The sequence below is a fragment of the Halichoeres trimaculatus genome, unplaced genomic scaffold (genome assembly GCF_033239565.1).
Source record: "Halichoeres trimaculatus isolate MK-OKI-2021-1 unplaced genomic scaffold, fHalTri1.1 fHalTri1_scaffold_17, whole genome shotgun sequence".
NCBI lineage: Eukaryota > Metazoa > Chordata > Actinopteri > Labriformes > Labridae > Halichoeres > Halichoeres trimaculatus.
In genome coordinates this window covers 11,345,922-11,363,730 of record NW_027437195.1, presented here as the reverse complement: position 1 = coordinate 11,363,730, position 17,809 = coordinate 11,345,922, and the positions used below count along the sequence as shown (strand labels likewise).

General features: G+C 38.7%; 3 protein-coding genes across 4 annotated transcripts in view; 2 read left to right on the top strand and 1 right to left on the bottom strand.

Moving 5' to 3' along the window:
• The window catches only part of fancm (FA complementation group M), a 49,513-nt gene extending 43,427 nt beyond the window's left edge, over positions 1 to 6,086 (bottom strand). The window contains exons 1-4 of the mRNA XM_074691755.1: positions 5,336 to 6,086; positions 5,081 to 5,253; positions 3,486 to 3,563; positions 3,206 to 3,364 (exon numbers count right to left, since the gene is read on the bottom strand). Of these exons, the coding sequence (XP_074547856.1) occupies positions 3,206 to 3,364; positions 3,486 to 3,563; positions 5,081 to 5,253; positions 5,336 to 6,017 (1,092 nt within the window). The 5' untranslated portion in view covers positions 6,018 to 6,086. The remainder of the gene's footprint in view (positions 1 to 3,205; positions 3,365 to 3,485; positions 3,564 to 5,080; positions 5,254 to 5,335) is intronic.
• Positions 6,087 to 6,329: 243 nt separating this feature from the next.
• iqcc (IQ motif containing C) lies at positions 6,330 to 10,297 on the top strand. Its single transcript, XM_074692069.1, has 5 exons — positions 6,330 to 6,414; positions 6,653 to 6,799; positions 6,882 to 7,182; positions 7,938 to 8,059; positions 10,141 to 10,297. The coding sequence occupies exons 1-5, from the start codon at positions 6,373 to 6,375 to the stop codon at positions 10,174 to 10,176; spliced, it is 648 nt and encodes a 215-aa protein (XP_074548170.1). The 5' UTR covers positions 6,330 to 6,372; the 3' UTR covers positions 10,177 to 10,297.
• Positions 10,298 to 10,360: 63 nt separating this feature from the next.
• Positions 10,361 to 17,755, top strand: dcdc2b (doublecortin domain containing 2B). Of its 2 annotated transcripts, none has more exons than XM_074692066.1 (15): positions 10,361 to 10,888; positions 11,108 to 11,408; positions 11,505 to 11,556; positions 12,724 to 12,794; positions 14,538 to 14,669; positions 14,763 to 14,897; positions 15,054 to 15,093; positions 16,147 to 16,212; positions 16,367 to 16,538; positions 16,640 to 16,749; positions 16,826 to 16,894; positions 17,045 to 17,116; positions 17,213 to 17,290; positions 17,416 to 17,493; positions 17,618 to 17,755. In XM_074692066.1, the coding sequence occupies exons 2-15, from the start codon at positions 11,125 to 11,127 to the stop codon at positions 17,651 to 17,653; spliced, it is 1,395 nt and encodes a 464-aa protein (XP_074548167.1). In that variant the 5' UTR covers positions 10,361 to 10,888; positions 11,108 to 11,124; the 3' UTR covers positions 17,654 to 17,755. The 2 variants fall into 2 exon arrangements, with proteins under 2 accessions (XP_074548167.1, XP_074548168.1); XM_074692067.1 differs by having other exon boundaries at positions 10,362 to 10,888; positions 11,114 to 11,408.
• Positions 17,756 to 17,809: the final 54 nt, after the last annotated feature.

Below are 17,809 nucleotides of genomic sequence, written 5' to 3'. Positions count from 1 at the left end.
ATAACTTTGCAGAGATTTGTAAGAATGATAATTTTGATTGTATTCTCTTTAAACCAGGGAGAATGCTGGGGAGACGTACTAGAGAGAAAGAGAAGCATTGAGCTTTACTGTATACGAGCTGAAAGAACAGGAAGTGATGGTCTGCTGTGTGACTCACCCATAGTTTAAAAAAATAATAAAAGGCCTTCAGCAGTTGCAATGCAACACCATTACTGAGCACTGTGAGTGAACTAACAGTGTTGCTAACATTTAATTTAAAGTCTACTGACTCAACAGCCTGGGGTCTACATGGCTTCAGAATTCTGTAAGGCCTTTGGGGATAGTTCTCACATTTTATTTATTTTTACATTTTATTACAAAGCTGAAAAAACTGGCCTCTAGATTTAGATAATTAATCATTAAAACTGCCAGAAACCAGGTTCTCCCATTATAAAGCCAGATAAGGATACATCTCACTGAAAAGGCTGGACAACAATCAGAGTGATTGGCTTTTCATCATTCCCACACAGATCTTTGTCCTTTTTGCAGATAGTTTTTAGTAAAAGGTAATTATTTAACTTTATCATTAATTAAAGGTTGATTAGCATGGAAAGTAGCTTCTGAAACTGAGGAGTCCACATTATAGCCTGTTACAACTGTAGTGTGTAAACAACCAGGGAGGCATGTCACAGGGTGGGATTGTTTTAAAACCAAATAAAAGGGGAACATCAGCTTCAGTCTATTTTCTCACTTTATTTTTATACATTTTTATATAACTAAACTTAAAAAATAGGCTGCTGATTTACAGCAAAAAAAAAAAACATTTTTCTCAAATTGGTGTATTAGGAAATCCTTATTTCAGCTCTTAAAGGCTTCTGCTCCACAAACCCACTTCCCTCTGATTGGTCAGCCATTGGGAGATCTGTCAATGGGTATAACCCTGCATTTGAGGACCATCTCTACAGGTAGGAGATCCTCATGCAATGACCTTGTCATCTCAGCAAATCTCATGAAGATCTTGAGAAGAAGAAGATTTCATGCAACTTTTAGAATGGACCATTTTGTGCAGTTTACATTCAGAATCTAGGATTTCTATAACTCTTAAGTATGTAGAGATTTGAAAAATCTGTTGTTGATATTTTTATATCAATGTTGAAAATAAAGAATGGTGGAATACTCCCTCTTTAAGTACAGACAGATTGTGCTTGAGGTCTTTCTTTTAAATGTATTTAAATTTATTTCTGCATTATTCCATAAAAGTAAGTGGAATTAATTGTAATTTAAAATCTGTAATATTCACACAGTGCAGAAACGATGTCACTAGTTTGTATTTGAGAATACTCCAGTATTAAATTAGCTCAAGATCATCATATCAGGTTTTCTACAGAGTATCGTTATAGGGTATTCTTCCTTTATTACAGGATCAAATGTAGCAAACAAAAGAGGGCACACCCCTGTATGTTCTGTGATATACAGTATCACTAACTTCACAACGAGACCTGGTGCTCAGTTACTGGAGCGTGGTAATCTGAGGTGTTCTCACAGGAAGGGCACATGCACATTATCGTGTAGCAGAGAGCAGCTGATTTTACAACCAAATCACTTTGCAAAGTGTTCGATTCAACAAGCTGACCGGGGTTAAAGTAAAGAACTTAAGGAACAGGAGTGGGTGGTTTTCAGTATCTAAACTTATTTTTCTGACTCTTTTCATTTAAAGAAGCTTTGGTTTAACACAGAATATCACAAAAAAAAGTTTATTTTACCCATCAGTTGCTAATACAAAAGAGCACACAGTGTATTTTATGACTAATATCCCTACCAGGCATGGAAACAGTGGCCTACATGTTCACTGACTTACTGGGAATCAGCATGGATGGAGGTTTTAGTGACAATCACAAAGCAGAGGCCTGAGAAAACAACAGGCTACTTTAGTAGTTTTATGGATGAATACTCTGAAACGCCTGTGATAAAAAGCAGCGACTAAACCTGAATGAAAAGCACTCAACTGACCCCCAAGAAAACATGCATGACTGGTTCATTTTTATGATTTGCTCAACAGTCATTATTTTCTGCCTGAATGACGGCAGTAATGCTCATTTTACACCTGAATACAGCGTTATGCCTGTGTTGTGGTCAAATTAAGGAAGGGCAGTGGGGAAAGGAGTTCAGCAAGTAGGCTGCAGACGCCAGCTGGCCAAAGGGGCAACATGAGGGGAATACGAAAAGTTACACAACAAATGAGAAAAACTGTCATATGAAAACAGAGAAAAGGGCCTTGTAGTTTCAACACAGTTTGCTGCGCAATTCAAGCTGATGCAGACATCGCATTCATTCTGAAATGCACATATCACATTCCAGCTCTCCAGCCAGTTGATAAAGATGGAGTGTAGCTGCAGGGAGAGAGCGCTTGTAGGGTCTGTTAATCCAAAACCCTGGAAACTAGACCACCAAGGGAGACAGGGTGCTGCTTTTAAGACATATCAATCCATGTTTACACAACATGACCGAGTACAAACTTAACAGTAACAGAGAAGACATGGTGCTTAGGGAAGGATCAGCTCCTTGATTTTTTTTTCTGTTTTGTTTTGTTTTGTTTTGTTTTGTTTTGTTTTGTTTTGTTTTGTTTTGTTTTTTGTTTTGTTTTGTTTTGTTTTGTTTAAGACCACAAGGTGGCAGCAAAGCACCTTAAAGCTGCACGCATCATGCACTGCCAAAGTGTGTAATAACATTGAGTCATCAATGATTGATATCAAAATAAGGAGTTTGAATCTGTCTGAATTTTTGTTTGCAAAGGATTCACAACTATCTCCAACAAGAAATATCAGCTTTAAGTAATAAAGGGTTCCCAAACTTTTAAGTCTCCAAAAACCGTGATGTCAGAGACCAATAACCCTCTGCCAGAGGAATAAACTAACAGGCCAATTCAAAAACTGAAAGAACAAAAACAAAAAAAAGATTTTTTTCTAGCATAAAATTGTGACTACCTTTGTCTTGTGGGAAAACAGATCAGACATTTTCTATTTTATAACATCTTAACCTTTTTTTGCTTGCTTTTACTATAATGGATGAAATATGTGATTGTATATGGTTTGGATTTTTGGAAGGCATTTTGCAGCCCCCTGTCTTAAATGTTGACTGTTATTTCAGGTATGAATTTGTAGGGAGTAATAAAACAAAAGCCTTGAAGGAGTAAAGCTAAATATATCACAAAATGTCTTCTTCCTACCTCAAGGTAGCGCGCCTGCTGAGTAGAAAGAGCTTCTCCCAGGGGAACCACTATCTTCTCCACACTGCGCTGATGAGAATGGGCCCGGATGTCAGGACTCTCCTCTGAACGCAGCTCAATATGGGAAATGAGCAGGTTCGATATCACTGACTGCACTGACTGCAGGAGTGGGACAGAAGGTTGAATTAAGTTTTGAAGTAAAATTAAGAGGGGTTCTATAATGTGACACGTGATCTGAAAGAAAGAGGACATTAAAAAACATAAAGTGTTGTGTTCTTACCTTTGTGTCTCCTCCAGGAGTTGCACTCAGAGCCAGAACACGAAACTGCAGAGTCTGGCTGCTGAGCTGTCTGATGACCTAAGTAACAAGGAGAATGAAAGGTGAAGGACACTGTTGGTATAGTATAGCTCAATGTTAAGCCATAAGTAATACAATGTCAGTTTAGCTCTTGTTACTGTGTAAGAATATGACAGAATCATTGAATTATGGCAAAACAGTTTAACCAAATGTGATTATCTTGCAAATAAAGAAAGTCTATCACACATAGTTGCTAAACTTGCCAAAATTCTCTCCATACTGATTTGTAAAAAAGCCTATAATAATAGACAAGAGGCCAGATTAGATCATTTGTTAAGCTAGCCCAGGGGTGGGCAAACTTTTTGATTCGTGGGCCACAATGGGTTCTAACATTTGACAAAGGGGCCGGACCAGAAGCAGATGGATGGAGTGCTTTGGTAACTATCAGGGTATCATTCGTTCATTCCATATCCAGAATCCAAAATCGGAAAACGGATAACGACTTGTTATTCAATTTTTTGTTTTCAAATCAAAAATCAGAAAACAAATAACGGTCTATTTTTCACTGTTTTGATTTTGTTTTGAAATTAAAATTAGAATATGAGAGAATGGAATTATAATGGGATTTTTAATCCGTGTATGGTTCGTTCTTTCGTTATTCTGTTTCAAAACAAAATTTAAAAAAAAAACAAAAAAAACAAAAAATTGACTTGTTTGTTTTGTTTTTTCTGTTTTAAAACCAAAAGTGAAAAACGGAATTACAGAAAAACAGAAAAACACGTTTTTTCTGTCCTGGTTTTAAAAATGAAAAAACAAAAAATAATAAAAGATTTAGTCAAAATTGTTTGTGTGATATTTTGATATTAAATGTGAACGTCTCTATATAAAAATTAGACAAATAACTCACATTGAAGGTTTATACAGACATGTTCCTGAGCTTTTTTTTTTTAATAAGTAACAGATCGCTGACGATCCACTCCATCTTATCCGCGCACATTTGCGCACTTCCATGTGTTTCAATGAGTTTTGTTTTGTCCACTTTCCTTTTCTTAGGTCCGTTCATCTTTACAGAAGGGCTGATGGGTCAGAGGGTAAAGTGCAAACGTGGAGTAATAGGCCTACGGTTCACCTCAACAAAGCCAATGTCTCTACAGTGCGCCATCTAGTGGGAAAACATCCGAATTGCAGGGAAAATGAAACATTAACGAGGTGTATTCATTTAATTTTTTCAAGTTCGGCGGGCCGGATTAAAACGTTTAACGAGCCGCATGTGGCCCCCGGGCCGTAGTTTGCCCATGCCTGAGCTAGCCCTATTACTAGCCCCGGTCATAACAGTGGTTTACAGAGAACCCAAAGGACCAAAGGAGCTGTTTTCTGAATTGTGTGTCCATGAAATGCCTCTGTTTGACGGTGTAAACTTGCGTTGGTATCATCCAGGCTTTAGTTTGTTTTTTTTTTAAATTAAACTGTGTCGCATCTTGACGATCAATTTAAAAAACTGAATTTTGCAAGTACAACATAACTTCTTAAGATATCCAAGAATGTTATATAACTCAACAGCATGACCTTGTCTGTACCTGACAGTAGGCATGGTTGCCAAGTGCTTTGTGGGCTTCATCAATCACCACACATTTGATCTGCTGAGCTGGACAGGTCTCCCTGGACAGATCATTCACCATGACCTGAGGGGTGAGGAAGAAGACCCGCTTGGTTCTCCACACCTCCTGCCTCTGCTTTGCTGCTGTGCTGCCTGTGAGGTAAGGGGTAAAACATTATTAACGAAGGCTAGATGGATAAAGTTGAGTTTTTGTGTCATTATTCGTTACTGTTACCTGTCAGCTCAGCCATGTGTGCCTGTGGGATCCCCATCACTTTATAACAGGCTTCAATCTGTTGTGCCACCAGAGGTTTGGTTGGAGCCATGAACACAATCTTCCCTGATGGATACCAGCGGTAGAAGTTGTACATAACCACAGAGGCTATAAAAGTCTTTCCCAGACCAGTGGGGAGGCAAACTAGGGAATTCTGAAAAAGGGCAGCCTCTGATATCTTCAGCTGGTACTCTCTGATGGGATAGTTGGTGGGGTAAATCCATACTTTAGCTGAAGAGCCGTCAAAGCCAGGGAAGTCTGGATAAGTTTGTCCACCTGAAGGGATGGGAGAGAGTGCGGTGCTCTCTGTTTCTATGGGGTTGTCATGCTTAAAAGAGTCTGCATCATCAAGCTGAAGGCTTTTTTCAGCTTCATAAACAGCAACCAACATCAAATCATCGTCATCTTCATCTCCAAACGCAGGACTGCAGTCCTCTGATGTGGACTTGCACTCCTGTCCAAATTGAGTCCATAGAGGATTCCGTGGAGGATGTGGTTTAGCTACCTGAGAGGTGTTGTTTGAGGATGTTTTGCGCCGTCCAGCGGCTTTCTTGTTGTCTTTTTTCGGAGGAACACTGCTGTTTTGAGGAGCTTGTGCCCCCCAAGTCTGGAACAGAGTCCTTTGATTCGAACCACTACTCATTGTTATCAGCTGTGGTGAAAAAGTTGGAGGAAAAGTGCCATGTGACGAGCAGCAACATTACGAACTGACAACCGGTATACAATCATTACGTCACGTCCGCTCCTGTCTTTTCAAAAGATAATTCCACACACAAATAACTGCTTTTATTCAGCGTTTTGCCTGTCATTTCAAGCCAGGTTTGAATTTAGGAAAATTAAAGATTTTTCACTGAAAAACAATAACATAGTTAAATTTGAAAGCGTTAACTTTTTTAATCAAAACTCTACGAAGAGGCTTTTAATTTGTCATTGTGTTACCGGAAGTGAAAAAAAGTTTGCGTTCATCTCCCGCTCTCTGCTGTCATGTTACCATAGCAATGGACAGAAGCGAATGGGAGGAAAAACTCACCTGCTTTCAGGTAAGTTCATTGACTGATCATTTCAAGACAAGAAGTTCTTCTAATTTCACGGTCACATCCCATCAGTCGTGCTGTTGCTTCTCGAGCGGTTTTGTTACGTTTTCTAATTCCGGAAGACAGCTAACCAGCCAGCCAGCCATGATAGCTGTTAGAAGTTGACGTAGAAAAGAAAAAGGCAGACAGTAGAGCAGAAAAGTACTCTCTACAACAGTAACCATGACGCTCGTTTCTTTGCCAGGCGTGTGCTCGCGGGTTTTTGGTGAGACGTGAGGTTCGTAGTGCACGCGAAGACTTTGAAAACATCGTGAGAGAGATTGATGGAAATTTGACCCATTTGGAGTGGAGGCAAACAAAGACTACTCCCACTCCCCACTTCACAGATACGGTAAGTTACTACTGCCGTTAAGGAAGTTTTTGTTATCACCATCTCTGTACTTTTTTTCTTGCTTTCTTTTTCGCACCTGCAGGATGGTCCATTAACACAGCCCTGTAGGCCTCCTAATCCTGGACTGAGTGTCAGTATCAGTCCACAGAGACAGTCTTCATTATCACCAGAGGAGGAAGCTCATCAGCATCTCCCTGAGAGAATAGAAGCTGAGAGAGATGGATCACCAGGTGAAGAACAGCGTTCTGCTATTAAGGAGCGTTTCCTCAGCAGTAGTACAAGAAAGGAGGTTCCAGATGGAGAGGTGACGGAGAGCACTGGAGACTCCACCAATGCATGGAGCAGTGTGGAGCTGGACATGAACTGTGATGACCCTTGCAAAGGTGAGGACTGTGGGACATAGTGGTAATGCTCCCAGCTCATTCTCTTACGTTATGTTTTTTAATTGAGTGAGAGAAATTCCTAAAGCGGTGTAATGGGACTACCTGAAAGGTTATACTTTTCTGTACATATTATGTAATATGTACAGAAAAGTATAACCTTTCAGATAGTCCTATTTTATTGTAAGTCATCATTTTCTGTAATTAGATATACATTTTTTAAAAACTGTTTTCACCACTTCCTAATCTCACAATAGTGCACATATCATACCAGCAACTGGCACTGATGCTCCTCCTGTAATTTAGAATGTATTCATGTAAGGTTAATGCTACTTATTTTGGCAAAAAACAAACAGCTTCAAATGCCCTACAGACCCTAGCTGGTTGTTATGTCACATTACGACCAAAGGCTAGTGATAACGATTGGAAAAACAATTTTTTATCATGAGATATTTGTCAAGTGAACTATTCAGTTTGTTTTAGGTAAATGAATGATTGAATTTTTGAAAATTAAGACTCATTCCTTTTGCTGAATAAAGTAAAACCTGTAAAATCTATGTGCTATGTTTCTAAAACAAAAAAAAAATCATCTGCAAAAAAGCATTTAAAATTGAAGTCAGATTGCAACATATATTTGACTTATCATTTACTAGCCTCCACTCCTCAGGGGCATAGAAGAGCATTTGTATTCATGCACACATCAGACTTTAATACATGTCGAAAACAAGTCTTATCATATTTTCCACCCATCTTTTTAGGTACCCAACAGTATCGCTCTGTGCAGGAGGTGCCTCGTACCCCTGAGGACCTGCGTCTCCATAGAAACACCCTGACCATGGAGCTGCTGTGGCTCCAACAAGCCATTGAGAGCAGGAAGAAGGTAATAGAAAAGAAGGGAGTGTTTCCCTACATTTAATCAGAGACACCTGTCTCCTACTGGAAGACTGAATTTATTTTGTAACCTCAAATACAGTCAGTCGAAAAAAATATCAGTATATACAGAGTTTAAATATTCATCCTGTTATGATGAATGCAGTATATTAGCATTGTATCTTTTTATTGAGTGTTATTAAGATTTTTATGGCAGACTTAAGCAACAAGGACATTTCAGAGTTCTTCTTAGAAGACATTAAAAACCCTGACAAAAGTCAGAAAAGCAGAAGAAAAAAAATAGAAAGATGACAAGAAGGTTTAAAAGTCTGGTTATAAAATTAAAACTGCAAATACCAAAAACTCCAAATGAAATTAGACCATTTTAAAGCACAAGCATAAACGCTACAGTGCAGGTTTTAAAATAATTTGCCAAAGGCAGCTGTAGCCAGAATGATTTTCAGCAGACCTTATATTTTCACAGAGCCTGTTCCAGACATTTGGAGCATAACAATTCAGTGCTACTTTTTAATGTTTGCTTCTGACTCTGGGGACAAAAAGCAGACCTGTCCCAGAGATCTGAGTGGTCTGGTAGAGTTGTACATAATGAGAATATGAAATGTATTTTGGCCCTAAACCATACAGCTCTTCAAAGACCAGCGTTAGTGTTTTAAATCTAGCCTCAGTTTGGAAGCACAGTGTAAGGAGCTCCACTTTCTCTGTCTTGTTGAAGACTATAGCCACAGCTTCCAGAATAAACATGATTTTTCAGTAGGGACTTGAAAGAACACTGCATCAGTAACTAAGTCGGCCTGACAATAAATGCATGGATCAGCTTTTCCTGTCAACACATGGGTCCTCTTTCCTGAATATATTATTTGGGTAACAATAGGTCAACTTTGTGTGCCACAAAAACTGAAATCCAAGCATGTGTTTCTCTTATTATTTTAGTGACAATTGTTTATTAGACTTAATACAGTCTTTTTCAACCTTGGGGTTGCGACCCCACGTGAGGTCGCCTGGAATTCAAATGGGGTCGTCTGGAATTTCCAGCAATTGATAAAAAAAAAAATTGATTAAAAAACACTAATATATTTTTTAATGATTGAATATATATTTCATTTAAATCAAAACACCACACATTTCATGAATCATGAATTTTTTTATATATATATATATATATATATATATATATATATATATATATATATATATATATATATATATATATATATATATATATATATACACACACACACACATATATATAGAAAACTATTACATGGACAAAAACAATTTTTTAGCAAAAAACATGTTTGTTTTAGGTGTCTGGGGTCGCCAGAAACTTGTGATGTAAAAATGGGGTCACAGCCCAATAAAGATTGGAAACTACTGACTTATTATGAGCCACATTTATGTGAAAAGTCCAGGAAAAAGTCTTATTCAAGAGATCACAAGACAAGAGTGAAACCTGAATTGCTTGTTAACAGAAAAATACAAAAAAGTCTGCCAATAGGAAAGATTTTCTTTTCAAGTGGGATTAATGTCTTAATACAAAAAAACTAAACAAACTAATTTTTTTATTTCTTGAAATTGAGAATTTTTCTAGACTTGTCATGCAAATATGGCTTGTATTAAAACCAATAGTTTTTTTTTTTTCATTTTTACTAGAAATAAGATGTGAACGCTTGTTTAACTTTTTAATGTGGTTTCTGAAGTTGGTGCTGTGGCCATGTTTTTTAATCTGACGAGTAAGTGCATGTTGAGCTGCCCGCACACTTCACACTCAGGCTGTGTACCAACCAAAACCCTGAGTTTATTTTTAACAAAATGAATGTCCTCGTGAATCCTGCTGCACTGCTTCTGAAAAGTACCCTGCAGCCCCCGAGGGTGTAAAGATGCCAACCAGCAGAGTTATGTGCACAGAGACCACTTAATGTAAACCCCAAGTGAACTCGGAAAAAGTGGGATTTGTTTTTGTAAAAAAAAATCTCAATTGACACAGAGACACTATACAAGAATTATACTTCCTATGATTGAATCAAACACTTTTACTGATTGTTTCTCTCTTGGTTTTGCTATTCTTTACAGTACCTGTCGTTGAAGAACAGGCTGAGCGTGTCGTGACAGCAGAAGTAATCTGAACTGACGACCTGAGCTCACTCAAGTGTCATCTGTCTGTCTATGCTATTGTTTTCAACTTATACACAGGAAAGAAATCCTTTTCAGAGATAATTATCATGTGTTGAATAAATGAATAAATTATATTTTTCTAAAAAAGTCTTCTTTCTACATTCATTGTTGTCTGTATTTCTTTGTTGTGAAATGATGAAGCTATATCTTTTGTTATACACATTTCTGTCTCGTATTATGTGCATCTTTTGTCTCTTTGTATGAAGATGTGTCAGAAGGCCAAGGCTTCTTTAAAATGTCTTACAATGGCCGTGTTTATGAATAGTACCCGCTGTTTTTTGGTTTGTACCACTAATAACAGGGTTGTAGTTTAACCCTTTGTTTTGTGGGGTGGAACAGACAATCTTATTGATTCATCTTACAACAGCGACTCTCCCATTCTCTCCTCTGGTCGTCTCTTTTGTTGTGGTTGCTGCCAATGGTTTGGCCCACAAAGCCAGTCATTGCTGTCATGCTGCCATAGCAACCAGGAAATACTTAGCACCGTCGGTGAAGTGGTGTCTCTACGTGTGTGTATGTGTGTGTGTGTTTGAGGGTGATACAGAGAGAGCAGAACGTGCTGTGTGGGAGTCCAGACGCTCCACAACAACAGAAGGGACTAATTTTCACCTGCAAATTTTTCTTCACTTGGCCTTCCAGCAGACCTGTGAGTGTCCCCCACCATGTGTGTGTATGTGTGTGTGTATGTTAATCAAAGATCATGTTATGTTAAGTGTGACCCAGATTATGTATTATACGAATGTATATTGAAAATTGCTGAATTAGGGAGTAAAAAAGAGGGTTTTTTTTGTTTGTGTTGGCTTTAGAACACTTAACAGGTTCTGAAAATGTGTGTGTGTGTGTGTGTGTGTGTGTTTGGACTAAGTAACAGCTGGCTCATAGATGGCCACCAGCACAGCAGCTACAACCGTCCTGCCTCCAGTGAAGAGCGTGGTGGTGTACAGGAACGGAGACCCCTTCTACAATGGGCGCAGGTTCGTAGTGAACCAGCGACAGGTGGCCACTATGGAGGCCTTTCTGAACGAAGTGACCCAGTGCATTGGCGCCCCGCTCGCCATCCGGAATCTGTACACGCCAAGACAGGGTCACAGGGTCACCGATCTGCAGGACTTGCAGACAGGAGCCCAGTATGTTGCTGCTGGCTTTGAGAGGTTCAAGAAATTGGAGTAAGTGTAAAACCATGGAGATTAGTTTAATGCACAATTCCATTATTTTTTTTGTTTTTAGTTTTTTATAAATGTATTTGTTGTTTTCATTTTTAGTTATCTAAACACAGGAGTGAAAAAGCAGCCAGTGCCTCGTGAAGATATCCAGGTAGGCTTTTATTTTGAAAAGTCAACAGCTTGTTTTTCACACAAACAGCACAGTCCATCATTCATTAATCTCAGTTAAACCTGTAGGAATGTACCACCATGCAGGCTGCTTTCACATTAAGTAGATCAGTTTGAACCAATGCCAAGTCAAATATGAAAATAACTTACTCTCACAGGGAGAAGCCCATTGTTTCTTATTAGAACATAGTTAGTGACGTGTTGTATTATTAGCATCACTTCAGTCAGCATCACTTTGTGGATGTGTATTTACTTTTGTGCTTACCCCCATGTTGGTGCCACTGCTTGTGATGTTAAATACCATAAACAATGTGTTAATATCAGAACTGTCCATCACAGCTGCAGCATGTGCCACTGTTAACACACAGTACTACACACGCACACTGAGAGCCACTGATGCTGACAAGTGCTCACTTTATATTCTGGCCGGCTGGCAGGAAAGGGCTGCTTGGTTTTCAGAGTCCTAAACCTTTAGTGTCAGCTCTCTGAAAAACATAAAACAGGAGAGTAATTGTATGTGCCTTGGGTGTCTGCCATTTGGAAAGTGTAGTCTTTGGTTTTTAAGTCTGACATGCCAGTGTTGTGGTTGCTGTGGAGCAACGCAGGAAGTGTGCCCGTATGTGCCTCCGTTTGATCCTGGGGTTGAAACAAAAGGTCCTGCCACCATGCAGCATTATCAGGGCTTTGTGCATGTCTGGGCAGGCATATTCAATCTTAAGAGACCCCATAAACCCATTCAGCATCTGACACTTCACTGCAATGAAAAACAATATTGGACTTTAAATATCTGCTGAATCATTCATTCGTTTCTATTAGAAGTAGGCTCAGATATTAGCTCCAGATTTTATTGATATGAGGTGTCACTGGAGTCAGCTTTGAGATCAGGCATGCTGCGTGTCAGTGTGCCACCTGAGAGGTCTTGGACTGACGTCAGTTTCCATGGCTGCTGCACTTGAGCTAACATGAGCAGAATAGTTAATCGGTAATTACTGGTTGGACGTATCTGATTTTCAGTTATAGATGTGAAGTATAATTTATGTGAAGGACATGGATGACATCAATCAGAGGAGGAAATTGTCAATAATGCTCTGATAATGTCATTATAATGTTTGGCTGTGCTATTCTTGTAACTGTCTGAATGTCTCAACAGGGGAAAGTTATGCAGAGGCCAAATGTCTCAGCCAAATGGAGGAAGTTCATACCTGTGCCTTGCATCTTACAGTAAGTCAGGCAGAATATTTCCTACAGGATGGTTTCAAATTTTACAAGTCTTTTTTTTTAACCCCTTACTGCCTGAATTAATTAACAATTATAAAAAAAAAAAAAGATCGTTTTTATGTGTTGTGCATTCTTACAGATGTTCAGTTAAGTGGTAAATTTGAGTATAGTACACAAGAAGTTCATCCTCTGACCAATATATTGTGACACAGTGGATCTGATTCAATCTTTGGTAGGGATGGGATTTGATAAGATTTTGTCAATACCAATGCCCTTATCGATTCTAATATATTTATAACTCAAGTAGGCCATCTAGTGTCTCAGAGTGGTTATAGCAATGGTTTAAGTTGTTTGGAAGCTTTCCGGAGTAATGAAGTCAGCAATGAGCCTTTCAATTTCCTGTTAGCTCCTGACATTTGAAATTCTCAGTATTTTTTTTTTTTTACAAAGAGTTGATGTGATATGTTTCTGTGATGAAAGTTAAAATTTTATTCTGAAGCTGAAGTTATGCTGATGTATGCTAACTGCTAGCATATCAATGCAGTTGCCCATATACGTTAGCATCGAGCTTGCGCTATTTTGTTATTTTGGTAAATAAGGTGATTTATACCACTTTGAATGTACTGAATATGAATCTCCTGAGAGAGAGTAATGTACATTTCTTTATGAAGTCAGTTCTTCAGTAAAACTTCAAGCTGAAAATCCTGAATCAGAGTTTTCTTGGGAAACGTTATCAAACTGCTAAGCTAGGATAGCTGCAGCAGACTAGTTGATGTAAGGCCCAGCGGCTCTGGCACAATGTAAAGAATTGATAAGGGAATCGTTAAGCACAATGGCTAACAATATCGATGGATTGAAACATTTCTTGTTGATTCTCAACAGGAACCGGTTTTTGATTCCCATCCCTAATCTTTGGTATCTGCAGAATATGAATCAATAGGTAATAACAAGATACAAAGGTCATTCTAGCTGCATTAAGACCTGCCAGGATATGTCACAAATTTTTGACAACAGGCATCAAGGGGTTAACACAACTCAAGTTACTCAACTGGTAGCCAATAAATGAAATTTAAATTTTATTCAGATGTTCATGTTTTCCAAAGGATTCATGCACCTAGATCCACATCAGTACCACCAGATCCAATTAAAATTCTCTGTCATAAACTTAAATAATATGTCTCCATCACATATTTTTTCAATGAGCAAAACGAAAAAAAAAAAAAAAAATAGAAGAAAGTTGTGGTCCCCGGAGGAGGAACCCTAATTAATTGGAATACTTTCTCATTTCTCACCATCCTTTGGTACCCCAATGCAGTTCAGAATTACTAGTGAAGTGTCAGTGTTATTAGTTGGATTCCCCCCAAACTTGGTACACATATTCATGCCCCCCAGAGGAAGAACACTTTAGTTTTTTTCATGTTGAAACATCACACCTACATAATCAGAGACATTCCTGTCAGTCTCAGCAAATGTAAGCAGGCAACATGTGAAAATGAGATGTGTTTGAATGTAACACACAGTCTTACGGCATCAAAGAGGTATTAGTAAAGCCAAGTTGTATGTGATTGTAAAAATATCCCTGCATAAACCAAGTAAGTAATTTTCCATGTTGAGAAAAATGAAGAATTCTGCCTCTGAGGGCTGCATTTCTTTCCAAACCTTAAAGTTTTGGCTTAACTTTAGTATTCCTTTTTTTCATAGGGCAGGTATAACAGTGCTTGATTTATGTCTATTTATTCTGACCAGCGTTTTCCGTAATGGAGATCTCCTATGTCCACCCTTCCGATTCATCATTCCTCGGAGTATGCGGCAGGACCTAGAGCAGATCCTGAGTCTGATCACAGAGAAGGTCAGCCTAAGAACAGGAGCCGTTCGCAGGTCAGCCACACAGCCACACACACAGACCCTGTGAGGAATACAAACAGACAGAGAGACCTGGTAAATAGCCTTTTTTCTCCTCTGTTCTGGCAGGTTGTGCACCCTTGAAGGACTGACTGTGGCCTCAGCTGTGGAGCTTGAGACTGGCCACTGCTATGTTGCCGTGGGAACTGAAAGGTTCAAGAAACTTCCATATGTGGAGCTGTTCGTTTCAAAAGCTACAGAGAGGTATTGTTTGCAAGGTCCTCTTTTGTGAGTGTGTGTGAAGAGTTTTACTTTTGCACCACTGTGGTGTCTTTTCTGCTCTTGAATATAAAAAAGAAATTGATAAAGAGTCTATGTTTCAATAACTAATTTTATGCATGTTTTTTCTCCTTTTGGTAGATATTACCAAGGGAAAAGGAGGCTGTTACGGAGAAATGAGGTATACCTAATCATTCATATCATGTAATTTAGCCTCATATTTGATAAGGATTTCACTGTTTATTTTCTCTGTGTGGTACATTTTACGGAGTAATACTAAAATGTTTTATGCCATATTAAACCTTACTGTATGCTGGTGAATCAAGCTTTATCCTATCACACCAAATCATCTTGCATGATATGGTATCCTGTAATGATGTGTAGTACCATATCATAATATACTGTATCATAATGTATTCATATCTTGGCATGTCCTGTCATGTCATATTGCATCATATTCAAAGGCATTAGTTTAATTTCATATTGAAGTACATATTTCAGTACTGCATTAGATCATATCATCTCACACTGTATAAACCACATCATAGTGTATTATCTACATCACGTCATATGACATCATTTTGTGCTAAATGGTAATGTATTGCACTGTGTTTCATTGCTTTGCATAAACTGCATTGCATAATATCCCATCAAATTACATTATATAGTATTAATTGCATTGCATTGCATCATAGTGAGACTTTTCAAATCAGATTGTGGCATATTTTCTGTTTTTTACTGAATAGCATTTTCAAAGATTTTGTTATATCGAATCATATCATAGTGAATCTCATTATAATGAATAGTTTGGAATCAAGCAGAATCATATCAATCGTATCCCATAATTTCCAATTGTATGTATTATATCATAAAATGTTTTCACCATTTTGTCTTGAATGGTATGGTACTCTACATCATCGTGCAGTAATTTACTTATCTTATGAATGGTGGCGTGTTGCTTCACAACATACCATAGTGTATTACATTTTAATGATTACTTTGGTATCCAAAGGTGTTGAATCAAACAGTATTCTATCATATTGTGTTGTATCACTCTGCATTGTAGCATGTATGCGATCGTTTTGGAATTTGTTGAATTACATTTTGTTATACTGTATCTTACCTAATATGTCATGTCTTATAGTATCATATGAAATCATATATTCTTCCTGTATTGTACCATGTTCCATTGTATTATATAGTGTGATACATGTGTCTCATTTGTGTGCCACAGAACAGGAAAACAGGAAGTGGTCCAGAAGACCAGTGCAGTGACTCAGCTCTCCTTGAATCCCCTGAGGTGAAAACACAATATCCTATTCACACTACAGGAGCTAAATCAGGACTGTTAATGTGTTTAATTTACATCTTTATACATCCTCTGCACGTGGGACTCTGGTCAGTATGTAATAAACTATAATCCTATTTACTCATTCATATTCCATGAATTTCAGTCGGATGGTCGGAGGGTGAAGTCGACTGGAGATGAAGCAGCAGCTCCAGTCGCCACGCAACAGCAGAGGAGCCGGAGAGAGGCAGCAGATGAGACATCTGTGTTCTTCGCCCGGCCTGTCAAGATCCGCCATAACAGAGGACCACCAAAACCACCACTCGGAGATGGATCTGGTCAGTGCCTCGTGTTTGGCTTCAGCGCCCTCTTTAATCTGCCTGTTGTTTTTATTCTAAACACTGAAGCAGAAGCAGCTTTTTGATTTTACGTTATTCAGTTCGACCCAGTTTGTTCAAAAGAGCGGCAAGGAAGAAGAGAGAGGAGGTACGAGGAGCTGAGGAGGTGCATGAGGATGAGAACACAGCAGTGGAGCTTCCTGTTGACCAGGTAAGCCTCACCAATGGTTGCTTGATAATACATGCTTGAAGGAAGGCTGACACAGCATCAAACTTTTGTTGTGAAGAGAGTTGCAGAAATAGTGGAGGATGAGGAGGTGAACAACCAAGAGGATCCTTTGCAAAACATTGAGCAGGTAGGCTTAACGTGAGTTCTTCGTGTACAAGGTGGATTTGGAAAAATTGTTACATCTAAAAGACGGATCCATGACAAACTAGATATGAAATTTAAGTAAAATACATACCCTCATTTGCTCAGCATTTTAAAAGTGACTGTTTTTTTTAAGAGTCAAACCCACATCACGAAAACTGAGCAGCACAATGGAGGGGAACACCCACACAAGCACAATGGAAAGCAGGTACAGTGTATCCAAGTGGGTGGTTGCATTTATATAATCACAACACACTTGTCCTCATACAAAAGTCCAGAGTGTGATATTTTTGTTCCCTAAAAGGTGCTGTCATCTGAGCTAGATGGTGTGAAAAAGACAGAAAATTCTCTCAGGACTGAAGAGTCTGCTGCAGAAATACTGGTACAGTACACACACACCTACACACACTGCAGCCTGCCCAGTGCTCAAAGAAACCTGAAAAAGTTACATTCAGCAGTATCCAACTAAAACGCAGAGTCAGGAATCAATAGTTTCTGTCTTTAAAGGAACCTGAGCTGAAGCAGATCTCCTCACACCAGAGTCCTCCATCACCTACCTCTCAGGGACAAATCAGGGAAGAAAAGGCAGGCCTCTATGTTTGTCTTAAAGTAGTGTCTGAATGTTATTCTTAGTTTCACTTTATCCAGTCCTAATGAAACCATGGTTTATTTATTTCTTTTACACTGTTTTAATTGTTTTCCCTCACAGGAGAGTCCAAAAGACGACCCATCAGCTACAGCGTAACAAAACCTGGAAGACTGCTGAGCGTGAAGGATTCATAGAGGATGGGATGTCCTCAGGATTACCCTGCTACTTCGGTGCCGATCCACGTGGCAAAATGAATGTCTGTCAAATTAACCATAGTTTATTTAAGAAAACTGAGCCAAGAGCAGAACGAAG